The sequence below is a fragment of the Nothobranchius furzeri genome, chromosome 2 (assembly GCF_043380555.1).
Source record: "Nothobranchius furzeri strain GRZ-AD chromosome 2, NfurGRZ-RIMD1, whole genome shotgun sequence".
Lineage (NCBI taxonomy): Eukaryota > Metazoa > Chordata > Actinopteri > Cyprinodontiformes > Nothobranchiidae > Nothobranchius > Nothobranchius furzeri.
Genome location: NC_091742.1, coordinates 1,556,772 through 1,575,338, shown reverse-complemented (window position 1 = coordinate 1,575,338; position 18,567 = coordinate 1,556,772). Strand labels below are relative to the sequence as shown.

General features: G+C 40.4%; 1 protein-coding gene and 1 long non-coding RNA gene across 2 annotated transcripts; one reads left to right on the top strand and one right to left on the bottom strand.

The window, feature by feature from the left end:
• The first annotated feature begins 8,993 nt into the window (after positions 1-8,993).
• LOC107395667 (uncharacterized) lies at positions 8,994-10,964 on the top strand. The gene is made up of 2 exons (XR_001574214.3): positions 8,994-9,335; positions 10,614-10,964. It is a non-coding gene; the product is annotated as an uncharacterized lncRNA (long non-coding RNA).
• Positions 10,965-11,163: 199 nt separating this feature from the next.
• Positions 11,164-17,747, bottom strand: LOC129165238 (C-C motif chemokine 5-like). Its single transcript, XM_054747880.2, has 3 exons — positions 17,558-17,747; positions 13,856-13,954; positions 11,164-13,674 (listed from the first exon to the last, which is right to left on the bottom strand). The coding sequence occupies exons 1-3, from the start codon at positions 17,650-17,652 to the stop codon at positions 13,566-13,568; spliced, it is 303 nt and encodes a 100-aa protein (XP_054603855.1). The 5' UTR covers positions 17,653-17,747; the 3' UTR covers positions 11,164-13,565.
• Between the last annotated feature and the right edge of the window lie 820 nt (positions 17,748-18,567).

The following is an 18,567-nucleotide window of genomic DNA, read 5'->3' as shown; positions in this document are numbered from 1 at the left end:
AAAAACAATAATAATTTAATATTTTTAATAACAAATTCTTATACTTACTGTCATTAGAAAAACAAAGTCTTTAACCCTATTTTAATATTAAATTGCAAAGTAAATATTATTTTCTACTCATCAATTATTTAAAATAAGCTACTATTCTAATTAATAGTTACTATTGAAAATACATTTCTCATGCCAGAAAGTACATACAGATTTATGAAACATGTAATCCAACAATACTGATGCATTTTTATATGCCTGATATTTTTCTTTGATGATCACATTAAACCCTTTCTCTATATTTTTCATTTGAACAAGCTACTTTTTTAGACTTCACCAAAGAATGCTCAGACCTTGTTTTCCTTAGTCCTTCTGCGGGTTAAAGTACTTTATTAAAATTATCTGAAACTGAAATTGAATTAATTATGTAATCACTACTGGAGCACTGAAATAATGTGTAAAGATGTTATAAAGCATCACAGGTACTAGCTTTACAGCTGCTCTAACACAAGATCTCTATCAGAACAAACACTTTGGGGCGGACTTCACATCAGTAGGACGATTTGGTTTCTTACACCTGTTGTCAACCAGAACCAGACGTAATCTGCTGTCTGTACACCAGAGATAAGTGTGTGGCTACGTGTGGTTAGCCAGCTTGAGGTATCTTAAGGTGACATTACGTCTTTTGCTGGAAAATATCATGTGAATATAATGTAATATTTGGGCTAGAGCGCAGAGAGAGTACGTTCTTTTCCAAAATGCCGTACCAGACTTGAGTTGTCTAACGTGAAGGTCACAGAATTATCTTCTGTTGAAATGAAAATCTTCCTGAGAATAATCCGTTTGCTGCTGAGGCAGAGATCAGACATTTGGTGTGTGTTACACATTCCTGAAACGCAAAATGACCACACCCTTGACCTGCAGAGGCTGCAACTGTGTGTGTGTGTGTGTGTGCGTGCGTGCGTGCGTGTGTGTGTGTGTGTGTGTGTGTGTGTGTGTGTGTGTGTGTGTGTGTGTGCGTGTGTGTGTGTGTGTGTGATGGAAGGGTGGATGTCCTGTATAGGTCTCTCCCACCTGCCCTGTGTCATGTGACTTTGGGGCGAAACCACAGCTGTTACCTTCAGGGAGGGGGGGGGGGTGATGGCAGGGTTAAAGAGGACACTTCTGTCTACTTATATTTGTTAAACAATATGATTGTTTTGCCTGTTTAAATCAAATAAGTTGTGAAAATCATGCTTTGGCAGCAGAGAAATAATAAAAGTAGATCAGATTCTCATTTGAAAATTTGTATGGCTCCATGATGTAAATGATAAATGACCCACACTTGTATAGCGCCTCTCAGAGTAAGGACTCCAAAGCGCTTTACACTACAGTGTATCATTCACCCATTCACACACACATTCACACACTGATGGTGATGAGCTACAGCTGCCCTGGGGCGCACTGACAGAGGCGAGGCTGCCAAGCACAGGCGCCACCGGTCCCTCCGACCACCACCAGCAGGCAAGGTGGGTTAAGTGTCTTGCCCAAGGACACAACAGCAGAATTCTCTGTCTGGAGCCGGGATTGATCCTGCAACCTTCCGATTACTGGACAAATGAGATTAGAAACTTTCACTGATCATTAGATTTAAAAAAATATGTATTAATTTGTTTTTAGGGAGCTTCAAACAGGAAGTGACATCAGACATACTTTATCTTCTACCTAAATAATACACAGCAATATTTTCCAGGTTATATGAGACGTCATAAAAACGTTAAAGTAGAATTTCACCAGTGATCACCAGAAGGAATGAATGCCTTGAAAGTCATTTTCTGAGGAAACAAAGCTCTGGTGTGTCAGTTACAGGAACTAGAAGTTACCCACGTCAGAGTTTAGCTTCAGATGACAGAATTCAGGATTGTGTTTCCTGATATTTGGACATCTCAACACTGATTGGATAACAACAACGTGGCTCTACCACTGACTCTGTTTTGCAATGAGGATTTGTTATCTCCACAAATAACACAAGCCTGGAGAAGTTCTGCTGTGTGGTGGAGTTGCTCATTTTAATGTTAGCTTATACTAGCCAAGACGTTCTCTGCTGTTTCTTGGACGCTGAACCACCAACAGCCTTCCCTGTCGTAAGTCAAGATGGGCGAGTCCATGAATGTTCAGTGTCAGTGTGATGTCATTCTGTCAGGCTTTTCTAATCCTAGCGTTTCACCATCTATTTTGTATCAGAAGCTAAGGCAGGAGATAGGTGTAGGAGACTATTTTCTGTTCAGCCTGCATAAAAAACTCAGAGTGACCAATTTTTTTCAGAATAAATTTTTTTTAATGATTTTTCAGTGTTCCACACCTTTCAGAGCTGTTTCTTTATGGTTTAAACTTATAGATGACTCTGTTAGCTACTCCTTGTTGGAGCAGCTGGACAGAAATGATTGGTTTAGCCTTCAGCTGGTTCATTTTCTGCCTTCTGGTCACCATGAAGCCCGTCTCTGTTTCACCTCTGCGCCGCTGCTGCTGTTGGAGCTGCTGCAGTTGTCGCTGGCTTTTATTGGTGGTCAGACAACTGCCTTCATGACTCACAAGCCCCAAATCTGTTCATTTGTTCACCAGGATCCACTGAGCAGGAGTTTGTGTGAAATGATCCAGGTTTATTTTACATTTCGGGTCCTGGACTTGACTGACTTTTCGTATTTGCAAAAAATTAAAGAAAAATAAGAATAAGTGTTTTATTTCCCCCCACATGTGCTTTTCATGCATTTTGTTTTAGATCGTTTTAAAAGAAGGTGGTATTTATTACACATTTGACTGAAATTAACTTTTAAATTAGAACCTTAATTGTTAGAGATGTATGTAGGGAACCTGACATTGTGACTTACACGACGGTGTCCATATGCATAGAAGTCCAGTTCATTTTTGTTTGTATTTTGCCATAAAATTTCTCCCTTTTTCATCTTTTTAAGACTTTTGACCACCATGCATACTTTAATTAAAACTCATTAAATGGAGGTTACATTGTTTCTTTATTAATCAATAAAAACGTTTTTTAAATTGAAACCAAATTTTTTAAATGTGCAAAAAACAAAATGAAACAACCATTAAAAAATTTTTTTTTATTAAAATTAAAACCAAAAGTTTTGTTTGAGAAAAAAAATGAAGGGAGGAAATTTTGTTTGCACATTTCAGTTTTTGCTCATAAAACCTTTGTTTTTGTTCTTTTATTTATTTATGTTTTGTTGATTAATGAAAACCAGTTTTGTGGGCGGGGCCTTGTTGTGGGTGATGAAAGACCTCTCTTCATTGGCCGATGTCAAGGTCTATTATACGTTTTGACTCAAAAAAAAAAACGTAGAAATATAATTTGGTTTAAATTTTAGTTCAACTTTTAATGGACAAATTTAGAATTTTGATGTAAGTTTATTTATATATATTTTTTGTTAAAAGGTTTTTGTTTGCAATGTTTTTTGAAGTGTTGTTTTTTTTATTGGTATTGGTATTTTGATATTCTAAATACTTTCTAATGTCTCAGAGAGGATTATTTTGTAGTCTTCAGATTGGGGAATCTGTGTTTTCTGTTATGAAATTTAGATTAGTCAAAGTAGGTTACTTATCTAAAAAGCATTACAGCTCAGGGTTAATGAAAATATAAAGATATAATCAAAGTTATAGCCTAAAAATAAACATCTTTAAAATTTTAATCAAAAGCTGTTTTAACTAAACCTTCCAGAGTTTCAGAATTCAAACATGTCCTCGGTGACCTCTGACCTTTACTAAAGACTCATTTATCACCACACAGACCCGAGTGTAACAGTCAGAGCCTTTTCTGTCCTAATTGTTGAGCCGGTGAGAAAAATCTCTGATGTGTTTCCTGTTCACCGCTTTGGGCTCCAGTGACACACAGAAGCTGCCTGATTAAAAGTCATCCTTGTAAATGTTGCAATCAGAGGTTAAACATGTGTTTAGACTTTTTTTGTTCTTCTTTACTGGTTTCACGATGTGCACATGGAAGATATATCACTTTTAAAATGTTTCTTTGATCTTTCTTGCATTTTTTGAATGAATGAATGAATGAATGGATGGATGGATGAATGAACGAATGAATGAATGAATGAATGAATGAATGAATGAATGAATGAATAGATGGATGAACGAATGAACGAATGAATGAATGAATGAATGAATTAATTAATTAATTAATTAATTAATTAATTAATTAATTAATATTTTATTTGGGACAGTGCATGTTAATGAACATACATGTGGGGATAGCATGAATGTAAACATGCCAGATTGTAGCCTAGGGCTAATTTCCATCTGTAGTCCCGAGACGGTTGCCACATAAAAGTCCAGTGACCTTAACAAAGAGTTTGTTGACAAGGAAATTATAAATAAATAAATAAATAAATAAACATCAATAAGACACAAATGTGAGATTCTGGTCACTGCAGACCCGAGGTATTTGTCACTGTGGGGTTCTCTGACATTCAGAAAGTGGGCCAGTGATAATGAAAAGTGGTCCAATGGCATCGTTTAAGTGAGCAGTCATAATAAATACTGAGGGGTAAATCATAAATACATCATATGTGCTAGGGATGTGAATCTTAGAGCAACTCACAATTTGATTCGATTCCGATTCTCGGGTTGCAGATTCGATTCAGAATCGATTCTCTATTCTCGATTTAAATCGATTCACAATCAATATTAACATAGAGTGTCCACTCCAGGATTAATTACTTTGTTGTACAAGTTAGTTAAAGCTATGGGACATTTTTATTTGACTTTAAACTGGTCATGCTCAATAATGCAAATTTACATGGTAAAATAAAGTGATTCTAAAACTGTAAACAGAAACAATCTTTTGACCAAAAGGCAACATTTATTTTTGCTTACCTTGTAAAATATAACAAATCTTTAGTTACCTAACATTAGCTTTGAAAGTAATATGGTCAAATACTTTTCAAATATGTGTAGAAACAAGTTTAACATTTGAGTCCTCAACCTGTTTAAAAAAAGTGCCTCAGATTTCTTACAAAGGAAAATGTGTTCTCTCAGTTCTCAATAACTTCAAATAAACACCTGAGTAATCCTGAGTACTCATTTATCAACTTAGAAAATAAACACATGAGTAATCCTGAGTACTCACTCATCAACTTAGAAAATAAATATAAGAATATCTCAAATTAATGAGTATGGAAAAAAATTACATTCAAGTGCCCTCTTATCAGCAGATTCAAACATAAATCATCTCAATTTATGGGACCACAAAAGTAAGCGGAGTACTGACTCTCCTAGCGAAGATAAAAAACAGAGAAAGTGCATCTCAAACCTGTAACATGCCAAATATTTGAGTTCTTGGAATAGATTCTGAACCTTTGTGAATCGATTCTGAATCTTTATAAATAAGAATCCAGATTCAGACTTGAATCGATGTTTTTCAGCACATCTAATACGTATATACAGTAGTAGTAGGCACATTGGTGATAATTTTTCAGTCATTTCATATCTTGTTCTGCTGATTTCTCATCATGTTGAATGTGTTTTGTTGTCATTTTTGTGTGTGGGTAGGTTGTTGAATTTTCTTAATCTTCATAAGTGATTTATTTAATATCTAATGTGATGAGCTGCATTTAACATTTCAGTGTTTTTATGTGATCATTTAGCATCTTGAATTACAGTAATATAATCTCTTTAATCGTCCAAGCTTCACGTTTTTATTCTGTGCCACATTTATTGATAGTTTTATAGTTTTATGTGTTGTTTTTGTCATATTGTGCCACCTTTTCCACATATTTTCATGACTTTCCATCCTTTTTATATTTCTTTTTTTTTTTTTTTTGCAGTACCCACTCTGTTTCTGATCATTTTAATCATAAATAGGTTGTAACACGTCATTTTATCGATATTTGTTACTGTGCTTAAATGGTTTCAGGTCTCATTCTGATTGTTTTGTCAGTTTCTGTCCCGCTGTGCTTCTCCTGTGTGATTAAAAAGAATTTTGTCACCATAATTGAACTGCAATTAGACATTTGACTTATTTTTCTTTGTCATTTGCCCTTGTTTACATCTGTTTCTCTTCTATATTTTTTTATTTGAAGTTAAAAAGCCCCCCTTGGACCGATGTACATATGTACTTAGGTCAGTAAGCTATCCAAGTGCAGACCTGACTTTGAGCCCTTTGTCTGTGAGCCGCATGAAGTCCGCCTCACCTCTCCATCACCTGTTCCATCAAATCGCCTGAATGCTGCTGACCTTTGACCTTTCTGCTTCATTGCTTCACCACACGGGACCGCTTTGCTTTCAACAGCTGTGTCAACCCCAGCCCTGGCGACCGGTGTGCCAAGCGGTGGGCAGAGTGTGGCATGAGAATCAGCGCGCAGAAGGGGTCAGCAGCATCTCTGCAGGATTCAGCTCTGAACTTTTACTTTTGGTTGAGTCGTCCAATTGAATAAGTCGTATTTATTTTCTTTTTGCAGGTTTATTTATTTTCTCACTTAATGGTGAATATGAATGTGAATTCAGAATCCAGCAGAATCTTCTCCTTCTCATTAAGTGGGCTGCATCTCCTGCAGGTGGTCCCATCCTGAGCCTTGGTCTGTTGGCAGCTGCCGGTCTAATTCCTCACAATCCACAGATGAAGAAACCTCTTTGTTGTGAGTTGGTCCAGCTCCTACCTGCTGTCCTGAGGGACATTGTTTCCTCAGGACAAGAAAAGTGTGTTGTGACCTCTTCAGAAGCAGCCGGACACCAGTAACACAAGGCAAGTAGGTCTGACGGGAGGGGGGACAAAGTGATTAGCAAATGGGAGGGCCGTATGTGAACACAGGTTAAAAATAACCTCTATGACCCAATTATATTCTCTAATTTCCCTCTGGGATTAATAAAGTATATTTGAATGTGTTGCTTACAGATGAACTGCTGTGATGTCTTTCTCAGATTCTAGGGTAAAGCGTTTGTTGGTTCAATATACTTCTGCAGTGAAGAAAAGTCGCTAACGCTAACGGTTAGCTTAAACTAGCCATGATGTCCACTGCTAATTACCAGACATTAAAGCAACAACAGCCTTGCCAGTTGTGAGTCAAGATTGGTGAGTCCATGAATGTTAGGTGATAGTGAGAATTTTCAAATCATAGCATTTCACCGTCTATTTTCTATCAGAAGCTAATGAGATAAGTGTAGGAGACTATTTTTCATGGTCACCCTGCATAAAAAATTCAGAGTGACTAATCAGTCACAGTCATAATTCAGTCAACCACACCTTTAACACTTTAACGCTATTTATCTAACCGGTTTCAGTGGTTCTTGAACAACAAACTTGAGCCACATTACATTACAGAAATTACAATTAACAATTTTAACAGTTGTGGGAGGTCACTACCTGCTTTACAGCAGTAGCAATTTACTCTTCCAATAGCTAATATAAAAGGCTAGCATTTAGCTCTTTTAGTTCACCGACAATCAATAAAAAGCACAAGAAGTAGGAAGAACAAGCGTTTCGCTTTTTTTTTTTTGGCATCATGGCAGGGCCTGGAAATAAAAGTTAAATATTCATTAATTTTTAACAAAGACATTTCTTTGGAGGAAACATTGGAGAGATGCTAGCTGCAGGGAGCTAAAGTAGGTAATGAAATCACAGACTGATGGTGACCTGGCTTTGTTGCTACTGTAGTTCTAAGTAATAATATTTTTTTCCATCAGTGTGGATCGTGTTTACTTTGTGGCATATTTAGAATCAGTTGGCTCATGTTAGCATTAGCTCATTGTTAGCGCTAGCTACAGCAGGCTGCAGCATGGTAATATTCTGCTTTCAACCATAGGAGAAAGAAGCGGGAAACTTATTCAGTGTCGCTTTAAACTATATTTTTTCAAAAATTAGATTTCTCAAAGTGCAATAGTATGTACTGTAGTTTAGAAAGCTTTTGTAACCATGCTACACCTCATCCATCTCTTTTTCTGTACTTAACATTGGGGGTTAAGGTCTGCAAATGATCCCCAAACCTTCAAAAGATGATGTATGACACATGATGAAAGAGAGACAGATGATAAGAAGGGAGCTCGCATTAATAGAGATCAGCTGTCTCGATAAAATCAACAACAGGACTGTGATCGGTGATTTTACCAACGAACAAGAATCTAATCCACAACAGAAGTCACCCGATATTCCCAGGGCCCAGATATAACCAGTGAGGCCTCAACAAATTGCTGGCATTAGTGGAAATGTTGCATTTGTGATGCACTTCTGGCTCGTGGCTTCGGAAACACTGAACAACTGTTGAAATTAGACAACATCCTGTGAGGGAGACAAAAAAATAACAGGAATATCGGGAGCTCCAAAGACCCAATGGAGGTGCTATTTGTGGAGGACGAGTGCATCGAAAATAGCAGGAGGGTTAGGTTTCAATATAAGCTCCTCTCTGAGCTCCAGCTTTCTGTGAATGAGGCCCGGGTTCCGATCGCACCCAACCCCGGAGCTGATTTTAGATCACAGGTGTTGACCTTAGCGGAGCGGCTTGTGCTTGCTGCAGAGGAAAATGAGCCCCTGAGCTCGGACCGTTTGCCACACAGCATCGGTAATTATTGGACGCATGTGGTCGTGGAGGCACTTCGGAGCTTTCAGACGCTGCAAAGCGAACGTTTGAGGAAAAGATAAAAGATTTTTAAACAAAGAATAGTTTTATTTTTCTTTAATGTTCGGACTCTGATTGGACTCTGTAGGGCTTACGTTGTCATTTTTCTTTCTTAGGTACATTATATCGTCATAAAGCAGCTGTTTTTGTTAAAGCAGCTTTCAAAAACAATAAATGAGCCAATTTCCCTGATTTATGTTGAAACTGAAAGATGGAATAATTTGGGATGAAACTCAACCTTGTCTTCAGCTGTGATCGTCAGCCTGCGGCTCTGCCCCTGAACCCAGTAAAACACACCCACCATACAGTTGCTTCCTCCCCCCTTTTCAAAGGGGAGCCATTGACATTCTCCATAGACTAGAAGCAGGGTGAGGCGGGATGGGTGGGGGTGGGGGGCTGTGTCATGCCCAGTGCGAACAGCTGAGAGGTGTGATTTCAGGCAGGCTGACCCCCCCCCCTCCCCCCCAACTTTGTCAGGGCCCTGATTGGACCAGACAGGAGGTGCAGAAGAGGCCCGGGGCTTCTAAAGGACACCAACAGGTGGGAGGCCTGGCAGAGGGGGGCCCCATTCCTGATGGGGCTAGAAAAGGCCGGTCCACCAGGCCTGGAGTGGTCATTATCCACTGGCCAGAATCCGAGGAGAAAAGCCGGTCGCAGAAAAGCTGAAGCTGAGAATGTTTCTTTTTTATTTTATTTGAATTTTTACTTTGAGTTGAAAGGACAGACGGCACCAAGGTTGGTCTGAATTTTCTATCTTGTCATGTTGTGATCAGACTTTTCATGTTGAAGCCCAAACTCTCCGTCGGGTAAAATATCTTCCAGCATCAGTTGTGGATTTCAAGTTTGGTGCTTTCTTACTGTTCCTAACTTGAAGTCAAATGAGACGCTGGGCCAGACCTTGCTTGTTTTGCTTCAGATGTCTCACAAAAACAACACTTGAGAAAGTCTGACACCTCCGTCAGCTGAGGGGAAACTGAGGCGCGACACAGGAAAGAATCAGGAAGTTCTGGATGAAAACACTCGTTTAGATGAGTTTCCATCTGAGCTCAGGTGACTCACGTTTACTTTTAACACAAAAACAAAGCAGAACAAATCATTTAGAGCAGATCAAACTAAAGAATCACACAGATTCAAGCGTTTCTCACACACAGCAAAGCCAGTTTGGCTTCATAAAGGTTGAGGTAAAAGGAAAAATGTCACGATGTTAAACCTTTTATTTTCATAACTGCTCCTTAATCAAGTGGGAGGAATTAGCAAAAAATACATATTTTTGTTTCCAAATTTTATTCACCCCCCCCACCCCCACCCCGTCACAGCTCACCACTGTTTCTCCAGTTGTTCCCGCTCTTCTTCGTCCATAGCCATGAAAGGGCGCCTTGTGTCAGAGGAGCAGCGGATCCAGTTGTTGCCCCTTGCGAGGACATGCTTCCTTATATCCCCATATTAATGCAGCACTTATGGAATGTAAGGAAGTGTGTGGTTTCAAAGGGGCGCCGGCATCAACCGCCGAGGAACGACGGCACCTGTCTGATGTCATTTTTTGTTTTAGGAAGTTTTTGAAGATCTAACTTTATTGATAATTGCAGCCTGAGTGTATATTTTTAATAGGAGGGGGGGGGGGGGGTATGAGTGTGTGTGTGTGTGTGTGTGTGTGTGTGTGTGTGTGTGTGTGTGTGTGTGTGTGTGTGTGTGTGTGTGTGTGTGTGTGTGTGTGTGTGTGGCAGGATAACAGGTGAAAGGCCTCTTCCCTCTCCCTCCCGTCAGGCACGTGTACAGTTAGTGTTCCTGCCCTGCACCAACTGCTGACAGTCAGGATGGGGTGAGGCATGGGGGTTGGGGTTGAGGGATTGACACACCACAGCTGTCACCCATTATAGCAGCAGGACTTTAAAAAAAGGATGAGGGGGTTAAGAGATGAAGAGCTGTCACTGGGGCTGGAGATTTGGAAGTTAAGAGGAACTTCCTGCTCGGTAACGCAGTAATAATGTTATTTTACTCTGTGTGTTTCATCAGGTAATACCGAAGAGGACTCCACGTTTCTTTCCTATTCCCCCTTTTCCTTTTCCCCTCCTTTCCCCCCTCCTCCTGCCCTGCTCTGCCTCTTGCAGCTGAAGCAACACGCCTTGCTGTGGCTGGTCAAACGGAACCAAGTCAGGTGTTTCAGTGAGGTTTGGTCCCCTTCAACCAGCTACCGCGTCGTGAACTCTGTCAGCACCAAGCCAAAGACTCCGCAGCGTTACCGCTAGCGCTGCCTGCTCTGGAGGTGGTAATGAAATCAAGTTTTATAGGATCCATTATCAGAGTTTTATCACTGGAAAATGTGTTTGTGTTATTTAAATCAAATAAAAGTACTGAAGATGTGCAGTGGTGTTACTTTTCATTCATACATCAAGATCTATGAAATGTTTTTGTCAAAAGATTTCCAGTTGTTGCAGAGAGATGTGCTAACGATAGATACGTAATTCAGTACCACGGACAGCACCTGCTCATATTATGATGGTGATGATGATGGGATGGATTTTATAATATATAATAAAGCAGCCATGCACAAACCAGCCTGTCCTGTCGTCGTTGGAGTCACAAACAAAAGCATTCACCCTCCGGGTGCATGGATTTAAATGTACTTATGGGTGGAACAGGAGCTGCATCGGGAACAAATCACGATGAAAAAATATTTACTGTTATTAATAAATTATTTGTTAATCGGGTGATGTTTTAAACATTAAAAAACACATTAGGTCAACACCAAATAAAGTCAGTAAATGCAGGAATGAAAAAATAAGATGTGATGTGCAAGTCTGACTAAACTTGTAAGGAATAAAGATTTAAATATAGTAATTTGTTTTAGAATATCTTGATCTCAGACAGAAAGTTAATATGTACAAAATATATGAAGCTCCTAGCATTTCACAAAAAGTGTTTGCAAAATTTGTGAGAAAACTTGTAATCAAACCTAATTAAACATGTCTGAATTCCTCCAAAAAGTAAAATCATTTTACTCAATTAAATATTAAAACTGTTGAATTAACATGATTATTTAAAATAATTGAGAAAGAATTTTGCTAAATGAAAGAGTTCCATCCATCTGCTCATCCACTGTTAGGCTGTGGAGGAAACAGGTTCAGGAGGGAAGCCCTGCCTCCCGTTTCCATAGAGATGACCCCCAGTTCCTCCTGGGGAATCCCAATGCGTTCTCAAGCCAGAGAGGATATTTAATCCCTCCAATGAGTTCTGGGTCTCCTCCCAGTGGGACATGGTTACACCTCCAGAGGGCTCTCATTAGGAACCATCCTTGTAAAGATTCCTTAAATCTCTGAGGGAAAGCCCAGCCGCTCTGCGGAGAACTCATTTCAGCAACTTGTATCCGCATCACTGCAGATGCAGCCTATTGATCTCACTCTCCATCTTTACCTCACTGAGGAACAAGACTCTGAGATACTTAAACTCCTCCACTTGGGGCAGGACCTCATCCCTGACCTGGAGAAGAAATTCTACCCTTTTCTCACTCAAGACCATGGCTGCGAACCGCTCCAGCAAAAGCTGGGGATCACGTTCTGGTGTTGTGTCTGCAGTGATGCGGGCGTTGTACCGATCTGTCGTGGTGAAGAGAGAGCTGAGCCGGAAGGCAAAGCTCTCGATTTACCGGTCGATCTACGTTCCTACCCTCACCTATGGTCTCAAGCTTTGGGTAGTGACCGAAAGAACGAGACCGCGGATACAAGTGGCCGAAATGAGTTTTCTCTGCAGGGTGGCTGGGCTCTCCCTTAGAGACAGGGTGAGAAGCTCTGTCATCGGATAGGGGCTAGAAGTAGACTCGCTGCTCCTCCACATCAATAGGAGTCATATGAGGTGGTTTGGGCATCTAGTTAGGATACCTCCTAGACATCTCCCTGGTGAGGTTTTCCGGGCACGTCCAACTGGGAAGAGACCCAAGGACAGACCCAGGACATGCTGGAGGGATTTTGTCTCTCAGCTGGCGCAAGTAGCCGGGGAGAGGGAAATCTGGGTCTCTCGAGTTAGGCTGCTGCCCCCGCAACCCGACTCTGGATAAGCGGCTGAAAATGAATGGATGAATGGAACATTTTACAACTTTTTATGTTTTTTAGTGATTGAGTTTCTCAATGTTAAAGGCCCAAATTATTCTGTCAATAAACCCTTTTCACAAAAGGAAACTTTCAGCCTAATCCCGTGTTTGTGTTCATGTGTTAGTGTGTTTGTGTTCATGTGTTAGTGTGTTTGTGTTCATGTGTTAGTGTGTTTGTGTTCATGTGTTAGTGTGTTTGTGTTCATGTGTGTTGCTGTGAGCTGATGGTAGTGTTCCACCCCCACTGGTCATCACTCTGACTCAGAAGACAACACTCACAAAGTTTTCCAGAAAAGTGTGGATGAAAACATGTTTCACTCCCATTTGGAAGGATTCAAATTTGTTAACAGCACCTCTAAGGATGCTCCAACGACACACTTCCTTCTGAGAAATCTGCCCAGCAACAGCCGATAAGTCTCTTAAACAAGAGAACCATTTCTGTTTACAGCCTGGGAGCGTTGTTGGTAAATAATCAAGTAAAGACACAAGTGCTTTCTTTTCTGTGCTAGTATGGGTGTTCTCCTTGGTTCTGTTTCATGCTTCAGGGCTTGTAGCTTGTTATTATTGTTCTTTATTCAATAAATATGAGTTATTTTAATGTTTCTGCTATGATGATGGGCCACTATTTGGTTCCAGTCAGAGCAGAAATGAGACGTTATTAGTCACATGAGATAAGTACCCAGTTGTAAGATTATAGTTTATTTAATTAGTATTTGACTGTTTTTTTATTGTTTATGACATGAAAAGGTAAAGTATGAAAATCTGAAAAACAAGTCATTTTCAGGGGTTTTGCATTTATTAATAATAAATATAAATTCTCAGTATAAAAGGATAGCTTAAGAGAAATCTTTTTTTCCACCACAGGAATAAAACGTTGATGATCAGTGAGATGCTGTGACAGCCTGAATGTTCTCCTTGACCTCCATGATCTCCTTCACCCACCTCTGGGACGGATCGACACACGAGTCACGACCTGCCTTCATCGAAAATCTGAAACAAAACAATTGTTTTCATTTTAACTGATCAAATGATGTAGTTTCACTCTTGTTCAACTACTTTTACTTTGGCTTTTCTTTAATGTTAGTAGGTTTGAGTGTGTGATCACAAAAAATAAACTAAATTCACAGCCCAACTCAACAGAGCACTGTGTTGAACTTTTAGAGACACTGACAGGACACCCTGTTTTGGACACAAGTTGTCTGTCCATCTGATGCTTTTCACATTGGCCTCTTTCAGTGGTTTAGAGTAGAAATGGAAGCAGCACACGTCCAGGGGCAGATTTAGCAATTTGGGGGCCCAAGGCGAACACAGACATGGGGCCCCTTACACTAAATTTTCGACAGTCTTGTCTTTAACTGGATTTGCCAAACTCCCCCCTCTTCTGACATGAGTAATTTTCACTTTTTATTAGTCCTCCTCTTATTTCCTGTTTTTCTCTCCCTTTGAGTGCTTTCTTCTTCCTGTCAGTGCTCCTGTGCTTTAGCCTTAATGCGGGCGTACACTGTGCGACTTTTTCACTTTGTTGAGTCGATTTTCCACTCGTGCGAGAATCCACAAGATCGGGGCGAGTTTAGCGCTGAGTGTCGTGTAGTGTACAGGGGGTTACGAGAGGCGATTAACACCACGTGACCAGCTACCGATCGGCAATCGTGAGCTCGCACGGACTTCTGGAGTGCAGGGCCAGCTCTAGGTAATTTGGTGCCCAAGGCGAGACTGCCCATTTGCGCCCTCCCCCCCGTGCCCGCACGGCTCTCACCCAAACCCAAGATCACCCACCCACCACACATTGGAAAAAGCAACTCCACAGTTATTCCTTAGTTACTAATTTTTTATTTTAAATATTCACACAGCAACTCTTTAAAGTCAACAGCCTGAAGAATAAATGTAAGCTTGAAAGATAAGTAACCTGAGAATTTTAGAATAACCAACAACTCAAAATGTTGTGCAAATGTCATGGGGGGGGGGGGGGGGGGGCAAAATCAAAAGCAGCATTAAACTGTGCAATCAAAAGCAAAACTCAAATATCAGTGTCATCATAAAGAAAGTTCTACTTTCCATTTTGTTCAACTGCTGTGGCCAGTCAACAGGATCCATGGGGCCAGCAGCTCATACATGTTCACAGACATCTGTTGAAGCTGATGATGGTGTCTCTTCAGGCTGTTGGATTGGAGCACTGAGTCTGCTGGTGTTGGGTTCTTCTTCTGTGAGAAAATAAACACACACACACACACACACACACACGCACGCACACACACACACACACACACACACACACACACACACACACACACACACACACACACACACACACACACACACACACACACACACACACACACACAAAGCAACTTAACCTTCTGATGCATGAATTAAGAACAGTGCCACTTTCACATTCAGTATTCCTCAGTCATGTGCAGTGATGCTTTTCATTATTTTTAATGTTACTGGACTTTTTATTTTATTGATCTTTTTTTAATCTGTTCTATGAAAACATGAATAAAATGATCAAAAACAGGTGGAAGTGAGCGCATCCATGGGGAATATTTGAAAAAACTTATGTCTCACTCTCAGGTGCTCTTCAGCATCAAATAAATTGTAGAACATGAGGAAGAAGAACCGGTGATCTGAGGCACTCTGAGGATTTCATTTATTAAACAAGGAAACGCCGACGCGTTGCCAGCGGCAGCTGGGGAGTCCCCGCCACGGCCGCGGCGGTGCCGCCAGCCCGATGTGTCAGAAAAAGTTGAAATTTTGCTACACACACACCTAGCGTTCTTCTGATATGCAAATATTAAATTCATATTGTATGCGTTCTTAAAACTTGAATCGAAGTTCAGAAAAAGGCTGCAATCATACTCGAAAAACAGTAAAAAAAAAAAAATCTTACATTCTTCATCATCACAGTGAGACTCAACAGGTGTAGAAGACAGTCCCGCCCCCGTGGTGTCAACAGGTGCCTGTGTGGCTGCAGATAATGTCTCACTGCATCTGGACACGACGATTCAAAAGTAAAAATAATTGGTAAAAGTTATGAAATACTGTATTGTGTATGTAAACAGCTAGCGAGGGTCCGTCCGTGGACCGTGCGTGGCAGGAGAGGCAGTTAGCTAAAATTGTAACTCAAAAAGTTCCTTTGCCAAATTTATAAAGTCTACATACCTCTGCTTTGGGCCCGTTTTTTTTTCTTCCTCCTTCCTTCGCTTTGGGAATGCTGATCCCGATGGTTTAGGTGTTCTTTTCATCGTAAAAGATATCAAAAGTTTATACGCGACGACAACAGGAAGTCCTTCTACAGTGCCACCCATGCACGTGATCTACGGCACCCTTAACGGTCAAATGCATCGGAGCGGTGGCCCAAGCGGGAGCTCGTCATGCAGCCAGATCATCAGAATTTAAATATTGATGTTTTAATTTCATGTCATTTCAGAGGGGAATTTTGAGTATGTAGAGAGTGCATTTCATATTACAAACATAAATTTAATAAACTTTTTTATAATTTTTTTTATTTATTTATTTTTATTTTGCGCCCTGTCCATCAGATCGCGCCCCAGGCGGCCGCCTGTGTTGCCTGTTGGCAAAGCCGGCCCTGTTGGAGTGTTTGATATTTCGCTCGTCCCTCGTGAGGGTATCGCACTGTTGAAGCGGTGCTGCGAGCAGCTGCGACCCAAAATGTATCAGAACCGCTCATAGCGCATGCGCAATCCTGCATCAACACCGCTCCCCGCTATTTCCTTAATAACACATGTTGTTCGTTTTAATTTCTACACGTTTTTTTACTCACAAAGATTGTAAAGAAAGCGTGTTTGTCGCGTTCATGTCCAATTAAACTGATCACAAAACACAGATTTATACATAAATCCCTGTGCGTCCTCCTGCAGCACTCCTGAAGGACAACAGGCAAAACAAGACAAACAAGTCTGACGTGTTGAGTAAAAACTGCTATTTTTAGCATATTTTTAGGTCCGACGTGTTGCTACCAGACGTACAGTGTGAGCAGCAGGTCGCATCTGAGAACTGGGTCGTACAGTGTGAGCGCCTGGCTCGTGAGATCTGCCCTGCGAGGAAGTCGTACAGTTTGAGCTGAAGCTGCGTGCTACGAGTGAAAAAGTCGCACAGTGTACGCCCGGCTTTAGTTTTTTATTTTTCTATTGTCCATTTTCGTCTATGTTTTCCTCCCTTGAAACATTTTCCATTGTCTTTCCTTTCCTTTTGATGTTTACATCGAAAAACGATTTCACTTTTGGAAGGGAAGATAAAAGCTTTTATGAAGCAAGCTGCTTCTTTCTCTTATTGGAGCCACAAGGATAACTCTATTTCATGCTTCATGTTTTGACTATCGCTCTGAGTTTGTTACAAACGCTCCCGCCTCTCTTCTTCTTCTTATTTGTGGTCTTATGGCACCTGGCAAACAACAATTTGATGCATTACCACCACTAACTGGATTGGAGTGGAATGACTACCAATCGCTTCCTGTTTGTGCATCGCCGTATTAATAACCCTCTTATGACCATAATTATAACAGGGCCGCCTGGTATTTTTTAATCTTATGGCTGTAAATTTGTAATAAAAAGTGCAAAGTGTGTGTAACTCTTCTCCTTTTTTCAGAACAACCTCAGCTTTTAGTGTATGGTTTGTATTTAGAATTTATTTCTATTACTATTAGATTAATGTCAAATCAGTCCAAAACATAAATTTCATAATTTATTTCTTTATGCCTGATGCAGCTAAATAAACTGGAATAATCCTTGAAAAGAGTTTATTTATGCAGATTTTTTTCCACGCAATTTAGCAACAACAATATTAGACATTTGCCAGATTTTCCTTATAAATAAATGCAGCAAAACAAAATGGATTTAACTGTTTTTAAAAGAAAGCGGCAAACTCACTTTCATGTGCCAGGATGGTCAGAGAGGAGAAAATCAAGACGCAGGTGGCCAGAATGACGGGGTTCTTCATCGTCATCATCATCTCGACTGTTATCTCTCAGGTCTGTTTGCTCATTCGATGGAGTGTCTTCTGCCTGTCTGCCCTCTGCCTTTATGTGCTGCTTCTCGCATTCATGTGTGTGTGTGTGTGTGTGTGTGTGTGTGTGTGTGTGTTTGTGTGTGTGTGTGTGTGTGTGTGTGTGTGTGTGTGTGTGTGTGTGTGTGTGTGTGTGTGTGTGTGTGTGTGTGTGTGTGTGTGTGTGTGTGTGTGTAAGCATGAGCATTTGTCTGTTTGTGCAGCCTGCAGATACATCGCGGCTTGCAGCATCTCCACCTGTCACTGCTAACCCTACTGATTTATTTTATTTAAGGGTTGAACTAAAAATGATGAATCGTGCAAAACGTCAAACATCAGGTACTGAACGAGTTTTATTAGTTTTTTTTTGCAAACGCTTAAATTCATGCTGAGAAATTTGGACACTAACCTGTCAAACAAAAATCATTTAAAACCATCTGATCTTAAAACCACTACCTGTCTGGTGGTGCTGTAATTAAACATTTAATTAAAAATGTATTAAATTTCTTTGGTAACATTTAAAGTAATAAATGACCAGGTGGTGTGTGTGTGTGGGGGGGGGGGGGGGATAAGTCCCCCAAAAAATGATTGTACAGTTGTACCTCTTTTTATATTCAGATTCATGTATTTATAGAGAGCCTAGGTCTCCTTCCTTTACAGTCGGCTCACGGGTCCCTGAGGAACAAAAAAGTGAATACAAGTCAACGGGGCTAAAAATGCTGTTTTCTAATCCGCTTTGCCTTACACCCTGGATCGCACACATGTTTTACTGCAATTTACAAGACAAGTAATGATGGTTATTTCGACCACGCCTGTCATGCATGAGTATAAACTAGAAATCGGCACGTTGCATATGTGACGTCACCACATAATCTCCTCTCC

Bases quoted from the DNA above. Each gene is read 5' to 3' on its own strand.
- LOC129165238 (XM_054747880.2), bottom strand. From the start codon at position 17,652: ATGATGATGACGATGAAGAACCCCGTCATTCTGGCCACCTGCGTCTTG. The intron at 13,955-17,557 runs TTTCTTTTAAAA...AAATCTGCCCCT, and splicing joins CATGAAAGTGAGTTTGCCGC to GGACGTGTGCTGCTTCCATT. The intron at 13,675-13,855 runs GTCAGTGTCTCT...GTTTTGTTTCAG, and splicing joins TGTCCAAAACAGGGTGTCCT to ATTTTCGATGAAGGCAGGTC.